This window comes from Saccoglossus kowalevskii, chromosome 11 (assembly GCF_978046115.1).
Source record: "Saccoglossus kowalevskii chromosome 11, keSacKowa6.1, whole genome shotgun sequence".
NCBI classification, from domain to species: Eukaryota; Metazoa; Hemichordata; class Enteropneusta; family Harrimaniidae; genus Saccoglossus; species Saccoglossus kowalevskii.
The window spans coordinates 20,629,275-20,640,207 of NC_140651.1; the positions used below are offsets into that span (position 1 = coordinate 20,629,275).

The 10,933-nt window shown below is 36.9% G+C and overlaps 1 protein-coding gene across 1 annotated transcript; it reads right to left on the reverse strand.

The window, feature by feature from the left end:
• Positions 1-5,368: 5,368 nt before the first annotated feature.
• On the reverse strand, positions 5,369-6,913 carry LOC102809622 (neuroglobin-like). The gene has a single exon (XM_085505473.1). The coding sequence runs from the start codon at positions 6,765-6,767 to the stop codon at positions 6,192-6,194; it is 576 nt and encodes a 191-aa protein (XP_085361599.1). The 5' UTR covers positions 6,768-6,913; the 3' UTR covers positions 5,369-6,191.
• Positions 6,914-10,933: the final 4,020 nt, after the last annotated feature.

Consider the following 10,933-nt stretch of genomic DNA (forward strand, 5'->3'; position numbering starts at 1 on the left):
TATTTTTTAATTTATCTCCATTATTCAGCGTGGACCTCGTGTGTCAGCGATGTTACAGTGCGTAAAGCTGTTGGGATCAAATCAGTTTGAGATTTGCTTTTTGCATTGTTTATGAGATTACATAATAATTATAGTGTTGGTGTAGTGTTGAAGCCTCAACGTCAGCGAGGCGATGCCTGAACGAACGAACCTTGGCTGGCGAAGATGCTCAAGGAAGTGTACATATTTGTTGGAAATGAAAAAAAGTAAATGTAATGACAAGAATGACAGAAAGATTGTCCATACTGCTAAAAATGTGATACTATTGCGAGAAACACTTTCTCACTTGATGATAATGGTGAGATTTTTGCCGTGGTGATGGGGTGAATTTTTTAAATAAAATCCGTGAATAAAAAATACAGTTTAATGATAAGAATCCAAATTCTCACCCAATTTATTGCAACGACTAGCGCTTCTCACTGATAAATGGTGAGAATCGTCGATGTAAATTGTAGAGAAAATGTATCTACTTTGCAAAAATCAACAAAATATCACCAATACCGATGAAAACATAAAGTCCTGCCAAACTGTAAGAAGTGTCCGCTTCTCACACTTTGCAAATTAAACTTGAGGTGAGAGTGAAGGGACTAATTTTAGTATACTTCAAATGAATTACGCAATAGTTGCATTCAAAATAAATAAAATCTTTCACCAAAGAAATTTTAAATTGGCACTAGTATGTTTGTGTTGACAAACATTGCGTCAATCGTCACAATGTCATATATTTGTTCTGAATATTTACTGCTAGACTGAGTTTCGGTTCATGTCATGTCGTGTTTTGTGCAACTTACAACAAAATGATCACGAACACATTTATCAAGATAAATTAAAACTAAATTGTCCGTCGCAAGAATGAGTAACGTCCTTAGCACAGTTATATGCAAATTGACCAGATTATCTAACCACCGTTTCCTGGTATTTCCCAGTCAACTTTTGATCGTGATATGATTGTCTTCAATATAAAATCCACGCCACAAAACACCACAGAAGCTTGTCAACTGAGGGGGGGGGTCTGCAGTGCGAGCACGAAGTGCGAGAAAGGACAACACTCAGCCCCGATGTCGTCACAACTAAAGATTATCTGAAGTTTAGCCAGTAATACACAGTTTAAACACATGAAGTTATGATGCTGCTGGTTTACGCATGCGCATTCCGCGTATTGTTAGTTGCGCACCCACTTCATTTTGGTATTGCAGGATCCATGGCGTTGTTGAGTGGGCAGCCAGCAGCCAACAGCTTAATATAAATAACGTTGTAGATCTAGATCGAGGTGTAGTGTTACACAGGGGTCACAACATTTATTTATGTTAATAAATATTAATAACATTCGTTCCACAGTATTCTCCACTGATTACGGATTGAATTTAACTCAAGCAAGACTCATTTTATGCTGAGTGGTGATTAAGTGCATGGAAACTAAATTGTAAAAAGTACATAGCTGTTAATTTCACTAATAAAATAAAGTTCATCCTTTAAATAATTACTCGTGTATATGTACTCGACGGAAATGATGTACCCAGGGGGACACATTGCAAGATTGTTTTTTTTACTAACAATGTTAAAGCGGGGGAGTCGTCACCTGTGCATGCGAATGATGGCCATAGCGTGTCATTGTTTACAAACAAGCGCCTACCCTTGAGCTTTTGCGTCTTTAGCGTGTGTTGTTCGCGTCGCCTGGGACTGAATTCCCGCGCGTGCGCAGGCGACGACCCTCCCGCTTTAATTTCTCTGCCCATATTAACATGTAATTTTCAAAACATTTAATAGTTCAGACATTTTATATAACATTCGTTTTCATGTACCATCGCGATCTTTACGTTTGCACACAGTCCCTCTATCACAGGTCTGGAAACGCCTATTATTTTACGTGTGAATCGGCGGGATTAGTGGACTAACGCTTTTTACGGCTCTCCGCGAAGCGCGGTACTATACTGTTGATATTTTTGATATTCGATACCGTATACAAATATTTTTTACCATAGTTGATTCGTAACGTCTTTGTTTTTAAGGAGAGTCAGTTTCGTTGTATACAATATGTTGATGCTCGACGTTTTCTTGTGTGAAATTATGTCTTCTTCACCTTTTGTAATAGAGGGACTGTGCCATGACTTGTAAACTGACTCGTTTTTTCTGTTTCTCACATTAACGGTACATTCTTGACAACATGACAACATTTGTATTTTTGGTAGATTTGAAATACGTTTAGCACAATGGTCATGTTGAATATACGATTTTGATGATTGTTCGTTAAAAAATGACACTTATTTTTAAGAAGTAAACGGCGTCCTTAAAAACAAAATGGCCTCTCCCAGTTACGATGTTGTACACATTTTACTTTGGTAATTTTTTTTTTCTGCTTACTTTGTTTTTCAGGCATATTAATTGCAACAAATATGTATATCGGCAACACAATCAATTGAGATACTGTTTAATGTCACAAGATGTATGATTTTTGGGTCTTGGTTTTGCACGTCATTGTATTCATGACGGCGCCATTTTGGATCACATCATTCTCTCAGTCGTATAATTGTAACGCTAGTTTCTGTTCCGATTACAAGGGAATGGGGTGATTCTCCAATTCCATTTTTATTTGGTGATTAAAGAAACTACGTCTAAAACTAATGGGGTGGTTTAATTCTGTTTGGGATGTAATAAATAGTTTAATTTCATAGACAAATTTTGTTTACGTTCAGACAGCAGTTGTGGAGTTTTGACAGACGTGTGGGCGTGGCAATCATGCCCCGTAAAAGGTTTCTCCGGTAAGTTTTCAGCACTGGCTGAACTACATGGTTTATCTTTATCATCTTTATCAATGTTGTCATCGTCGAATTCGACAAAATCGCCGTAAGCCTTCCACATGGTAATGTTGTGATCCGTGTGCTGGTAATTACGCATGTGCAATGACCCAAATCGCTAAGTATCATGGTAACTTCCAGTGGGTTAATGATATGCACGACTACATCAATGGAAGTTTATTTTCGGGATAACTTGGCGTAAGGTGTCAACGATTTATTTGCCCGTTACGAGGGTTAGTACAATATAATACTAAGCGTTTCCAGACCGGTGATAGAGGGACTGTGGTTTGAAGCATGTTTTATTTATTCCCAACTTTCTAATTAATCTTCATTCGTTCATTTTTTTTCAGAGAAGCATCATTGCTTATTAAATAATGTTTTATCTGATCAAAATGTTTATTTTTCGTCGTTGATTTTGTTTTATTTGTCAATCGTGATTTTTGGGAATAATTATGTATTTCTTGTTTTTCGGGAACTGCAGGGTTTACGCCCAATGAAATAAATAATTAAATAAGATAAGCTTTCTTTCTAAAAAAATGACGCGATTATAGTACGCAAGCAAATTTGGTAAACGATAATATATATATACCATGATATCAGTAATGTATCAAGCAGATAGCTCGGATCTCATCTGTTTCCTAGTATCTACATTATCATATGCTTATCAAAACATTCATCGTGTGTTTATTTTAAATTCAATGTGATAAAGTCATGAACATCGAGTTCACAAATACAAGAATTGTACAAAGTAATGGCTACCGACCAATGTGGACTTACACTGTATAATTCCTGCATAGTCATGCAATCAGATTGTTTCTCATGAAATGGGTAATCTATTTGTAAATATCTTTGATTGGTTTTTGACAGGAACATGCTACTTTCATTCATTCGCACAATCACTTAAACTGATGATAGATGTTTTATTTAAGAAACCTAGAGTAATATGCAATATTTACAAAGTTAATTTTACATCAAGCTTTTTTTTTAAAAAAAAAATAATTGATCACGCATAAAACTATAATATTGAACTATAATGTAAATCGTTCGGTACAAGGAAAATAAATATATCATCGTCTGTGTTTGATCCCACGGAAAACAAAAAAACTAATTCAACAACAATGATTAATCGAAACTTCCTCAAGTACGTTCTTTCGATAAAAGCCTCATTTTAATTCCGGTCGCATAGCAATGAGACGCTATGCGCTGGATTTTCATCTTTTGTTTGCAATGTAAATATCACGTACTCGGCGATTATACCGCATATAAAAACACGAACTGGGCTTCGTATTCTGAAGAGTAAGTCTTTCGTAGACCATATGACTTAAATAGAAAGTACCTATATGTCGCGCCCCTAGAGACGAAGTATGTAATGCAAATGGTTAAAATGAATGTTTTTCACAGCGTCAGTATTGTTTTCAAATTAACATATTTGCGAGATTTACTATATTGTAAATGACGAACATCACAGCCTACCTCCATCTACGCCGTTTCGACATCACGAAATTCTTCGTCGCTAGAGGGCCCACTCATTGGAACAGTGCACGGTATTGATGTCTGTTTGCACACGTATCACGTAAACAAATTTCAGTTTAACCCAGCATTAGTGTGAATAGGCTGTACCCTGTTTCCGAGCAAAAATACACATATCAAATTTATTATTTCTCGCAACATTTTTTTAAGATTCATTACCCTCGCCCCCGAAGAAGATTTTAATAAAAAAAATATACTGCTTTTCAATAAATAATGTTTGCTTTGTAATAATGGGGCTTTAATTGCCATCACATTATGAATATATCATCTATGTTATATGATGACATGTGGTGACAGAGGTCTATGTAAAATATTTTGAATGGCGATGTTCAATGCCGGCATATCTACACCGCGTTCCAGACCACATCACTACTAAGCTCCGTCTACATTATTGCCCTGACGGAAACAAGATTTGTAAGGAAAAATCGCTGGCAAAAAATGCATGGAATGTTTTGACGTATGTGGTCCATTCGCAAACGAATGTAAAAAAAACAGCGACATATTTATCTAAATCGAAGGGATTGAATAATCAATTACCATGGAATGGTAAGCATAACTGACTACTACAAGCTTTAAGATTTGAATCGCAGTCGTTTTCCGATGCGCCACTCAACTTATATTGTTATATTGCAGTCTATGCGTTTTCGCTTAAATTGTAATGAGAATATACAGCCAAACAACATTTAAACAAAATCGATTGTGAGGAGACAAATAATTAAACTAACATCGGATATAAGATCTTGAAACATTAGTACAAGGAAACTGCTTGTCTGCTATTGACAGTACCATTCTCGATTTCCAAAGTACCACTTTAAAAGCTCGCACTATCGGGGTGTGCGTCAGACTCTAGCAGCCCTGCGTCATTGTAGCTCTCTACCGCGTACTATTCATTACATACAGGCAGTGAGGCCATTATCTGTTGCACAATATCAGAAACACGTCTCACGCAAATTGATCCTTATATTATGCATTATGTTCAATTAAATACTCCCATGCCTACTCCAGTTGTACGGTAAGTTTAAGTACGGTCTATGCATATCATCAAGACACGAATATTTACAGGAAAAAAAAACAACTTTGTTACTCTTATCGTGCGAGAAAATATAATAAATCCTCAGTGTTCGTTTCAATGTTTCACGGGTCTAGTCAGCATCGCGTATATACAACGAATGAGTAATCACTTATATACAGTGCCTACGTGCACGCGATAGATAGTTACTAGTGTTTTGGAAAATAACTAACTGATGACAACTAACGCCCAGAGGAATCATACGATGTTAATATACCAAGATCAGTTCTTTTTTTCCCGAGAATAAACTGGTTGAGTTATGATTCTTCGCTGCTGATCTCAGCTTCAGCTTCGCATTGTCCGACGGTTCACGAATGATGTGTGGTAACTGGAGGACAACGTCATACACCCCGCGCAAAACATGTATAAGCAACGGCCTAATTGTCTCTGGCACAGTTTTGTAGCCTACATCGTCACCATGGTTACCCACATGTCTCTCTCCCTGGCAACCTCGATTAACATATTTAGCGATCGAGGGTGGCTGTCCTTTTCTCTGAAACGCTGCGATGTTCAATGATGCTCTTTTTGTACAGACTGACAGTGGAGGGAATAATATGGATGTGTCGATATGATGGCACAATGTACAATGGTTGTGCTAGTATTTGACACATATCAATTAGCGGCGATAGACGTCGGTCACGCAGTTTCGACTCGCTAAAATTGTCATTTGATGCGTGTGTATCTTCAACGTCATATTATATACGGTATTCACTCCGTGATCGTGGATTATAATGTGCATACAACTCTTCCGCGATACGTTAAACAATTATTTTATTTTTTTGTTCGTTTGTCTCGTTCAATTTTTCGTCTCTGCGTGTTATGTAGCCGTCTTTCATTTTTCCCATCATGTAATCAAATACTAGTTTCCAAGCTTCCATCACCTCCGGTGTGAATCTGTCTTGTAGCTCCAACTCCCAAACGTGTAACATTGCTCCGGTGAACGAGTCAAAATAGTTCAGCTCAAATCCGGAGAAATGGTTGTGCGACTTACCGAGATTCATAAGCAGTGGGGCCAGCGACGTCTCAAGATTGTCCAAATTATCCACGGCGGCCCCCACGCTCTGCATGAAACGCGACGCGTGTCCTTTGAAGTTCAAGTCCTTTAACAGTTCCTCGCCTGTCTTGTCCCGGCATGGGAACAGTTGTTTAACTTTGGGGTTCATTTCAAAAATATGTAGGAACACTTTGGTGCCGTTTCCTGTCATGTCATTTGCCAACGGCCGCCACGTCTTCCGCACAATCCGCCTCTGTCGTTCAGTGAAAATATCTACACTGTCACTAAGCTGGACGAAATTCTTACCGTTCTCCGTACTCGTTGAAACGCTACATCCCATGGTTCGAAGAACGTATGTAGAGTATATATATATTGAATATATTGCAAATAACCGACACAGTCCAGTCAGTAGCAGTAGCTTGCCTTTACCTAAACATATCGTCTGGTTCTGCGCCTGGAATGACAAGATAAGTAATATTCAAAACATGTCACAGACGCTGGCTGCCCACTAGTACATATCAATGGATGCTGGCTCCAATGTTATGTTCTCAGCAGTGTGTCTGTTTTCGTAGACTGACTTATATATTGACCTCTCGTGTTAATACGTCCTCGAATACATCACATGCTATTAGTGTCTGAGTCGTTGTGGCCTCGTCCCAGGCTGGTTTAATCTAAAGAGTTACACGACCTTGCTCCATCTTATCCCACTTTGAGACTCATAAAATTGGGCAGATGGATTCGCATTTATAAACTATGTTTACGGATTAGTACCTCAAACGTCTCTAGAAATCCCCCCCCCGAATTGCATGATCTACTAGTTTTACGCTAACTGAATGTTACATTAGATAAGAGTCGTTTTCGAGATGCGGACATGCGCGATGGATTAATTCTGGTTTTGTCTTTTTATTTATGTATTTGAATCGAAAGAAAAATGTTACTCAACCTGGCCAGTCCCCTAAAGTGTAAAAACTGTGAGTATTTGCGCCTTAATTAGTTTGAATTGTGGTTACAAACTAAAAGTTTCAAGTAGAAAATATTTTTATTTGTAAATTGTCATATTCTAATTAGTTAGATATTTAAAGATCTTAGCATGTCAATTGTAATAATCATTAAAACGTTTTGTGATTATATTTTATATTTAAAATAAATGTGTGGTTAGTAGTTTTATATTTTGTCTGTGTCTTGATTCTCCCCTAGGAGTGTACTAAATCATTATACATTTAAAAAAAAACATGTAATTTCATTCACAATTGTTGGTGGAGAAGATTACGTGCGATACACACAGAGAGTGGAGAACAAGGAAACAAACAAGGGGGACACGTACATTTTTAAAAAAGGAAAGTGGAAAGGCAATGCGTGACAAGCTTCATGCAATAAATTACTGGTATATTTATAAATTGAAATAAATATAATGACGTTTTTATTAAAATAGTAGCCACACTTAGGCTGTTTGTGGTTAACAGTGGTAATTGACCTAAGACCTCTGGAAATCTGTTTTTAACTGTTTCGTCGTACTGCATCTTGCCCATAGCTCAATTCTGGAACGCCCCCGGAGCCTGAGATGGTCGATGGAATTAGGCGCTAAACCATCTGCACCGATAAGACACCTTATCTCAATGTAAACTGGCTACCACTGTATTATATATTCAAATTAAGAGGTATTTCAACCATTCATGGGCTGGTTCATAATTACAATTTTCAATGTTTGTCAAAACGTTCATCTTACAAAAAAAAAAAATGACAACGATTGGTAACTCTATAACACGCCTCAGAAATGGCGAATTTCGTCAACGACAGAATCGGGCGAAAACGGGTGAACTTTTTTTTATTGATGAATACAAATTTTAGATTATATTGCCAGTTTGTTTTGTTGAATCCTTCATGCGTATTGAAGAAATGAACTAAACTCGAAGTTTGAAGTAGAACCTCTCACGCTCATATTTCGGTGGTTTTGCCGGCCGGGAATGTAAACCGGTCGTAATGATGAAATACTTATTACGATATATTCTAATTTATAGCTCTTTTGTAACAACACTTCTTGGATAAGAGGAATGTCATTTTGTGACTGCCAAATAATACATTAAATTTATAAACAAAACAGAACTCGCCCGATTGCATTTGTTCTTATTCAAAGAACAAACTCGCATATTCACAGTAACGAAGGTTTTTCATCTCTCTTCCTAACTTTGTCAATTAGTCTGCGTTATAGACTAGTTTGATTCTAAATGCAAGCTCATCAAATGTTCTTTCAGTTTGTTCTTTTCTTTTTGTTCGTACGTCCAGTATTTTTTAAGTTCTTCAAGTTGGTAGTTTTCTTAACTGAGTCACCGTAGTGTAATTTCACAGCAATTCCCACTTATTTAATGGTAGTTTTATTTACAATCCCATTATATGGGTGTACTTGTTATACAAATAAAGGCACACACAAAAAGCCTCCTGATAATGTTGAACAACACAGTTTTTACTAGTTGACTCATATGCGCTGACCTACCCAATTGTGCGAGTTATGTGTAAATAACAACTACGCCGTAATTTTCCGTCAACTGATCAATTGTGATAAGGGATCTGGAATAATAGTTCTAGTTGTCTGGTTTGTCTGTCTCACTCGAGGGTGATATTCACACAATAATTATTTACTTGTAGAATTTCTAGATATCAAATTGTTGCCATAGTTACGATTTATGACCCCATGGAGTTATTGAGTCAAAGTTTTGCAATATTTTTTTTTAAATATACTCTATAAACTTAACCACGTGTCTGCATAGCAACGGAACTATTTGCAAATGCCAGGTTCTCAGGGGTGCATTATTATTCAGTATTCACAGTCATGATTTGTAGTTAGAACACTCAGTCTGTTTTTACTCATATAATTCCAACCCCATAAATAGATGGCGAGGACTACTGCTTACCCATTTACTTTTACGTCTCCATATTATTTTTTTAGAAGCTAATTGAACACTATAGTATCGTACCGTAATTGAAAATAAAAAAAAGTAGGTTCTTGCTAATAATATCGCAATTGGTTCGATTTTACATCGTAAGATGGATAAACAGAATGTTATGATAATCTTAGTCCCATCTTGTTGAACAGAAAGAAACTTGAACTCGTGTTGGTTGATGTCATTAAATTTTGGTCGTAAAGAATGTGAACTGTCCATGCAAGCAGTAACTTTTCCCGATTGCTGACATTGATTTGCGATGTATCACAGACCTATAAATATACACTACATAACTCAATGCCACTAAATCGTCCACATTTCAGACTGAATTTTTTCCCGAATGTCGAGGCTGGATCAAGAGTAATATTTATCGGTACCGGTGACATTGTGGTTGCCGAGCCTGACCCATGACCACGTCCCGTGCATGGAACACCAAACCCCATGTCTATGGTGCCGTGTTAATATTTTATCTGTATACCTTAGATGAGTTTTCCATAAACTCCATTTGGGGAGGATATGCCATTAAGATTGGTTGATGAGCGTGTTGCGAAAGGGACGGCGCGTGTAATTTCCATTATTGGAAGGAAATCACACAGCCCTGTCACGTACAATACAACTTGATTACGATATAGTTTATTTGAATAGATCACCTTTTCCTGTAACATGTTTTTATTGCATACCGATCATTAAATCTTCCTCTTAGCAGCAGTTTACTCGTTTTATGTGGGAGGTAATTCTTAACTATAATGTCGGAATTACTGTGAGTGGTTGTTCACAAACTGAACTACATGTGAAACTGTAATGGACCACCAGTACAGATCGTAAACGTGAATGGTAGAATTAAACGATACTATTTGTTCTCAGTTTATCCAGGGGTCGTGGCACAGGGTGCTTGATGTGTAGTTCGGTACTCTATATGTACTTACGCACTCTATATTTAGAACACATTATTGCGTTTTTGAACAGGGATAGAAACTGTCAAAACATCCTGCGTTGTTTTACGTCTACGCTGACACGGATATGAACGCGATTAAATGTACAATGTTGCATATTTACTGACTTGTACGTGTACGTTCAACACTACGATAAAGTCTTTTCGTTTTCGACATTGTGAAATTCTTTCGTTTTTTGGGAAAAACAACTCTAAAAATTTGTTTTACAAGATAATTCAAAAATGTAGATTAGGAATAAACCAAATGTATTTCCTACGCACCCATATATAGTTTTCATAATTACCGATTACACAATAATATTACAGAAAAAATAATTTGCTATATTCTCTGCATTTTTGCCTTTTATTTGTCTTGAATTATAACTGAATGAAGCTGAATAAAATTACAAACTATGTAGTGTGTTCAACAACTCACGTATGAACAATTATAACCTTTAATAAACATGAGTTTACTTGGTACAAATACTGTATTTTTCTGCACAAAAACGAAATAATTTCGAAATGTCGAAAACGGAATGTCTTAATCGCAGTGTCCAATAAAGATTGGCAAGCGAGGACACCTGCTAATTATGGGCTTTTGGGGCCGTCCCTTCGATCCAGAATTGATTATACGTC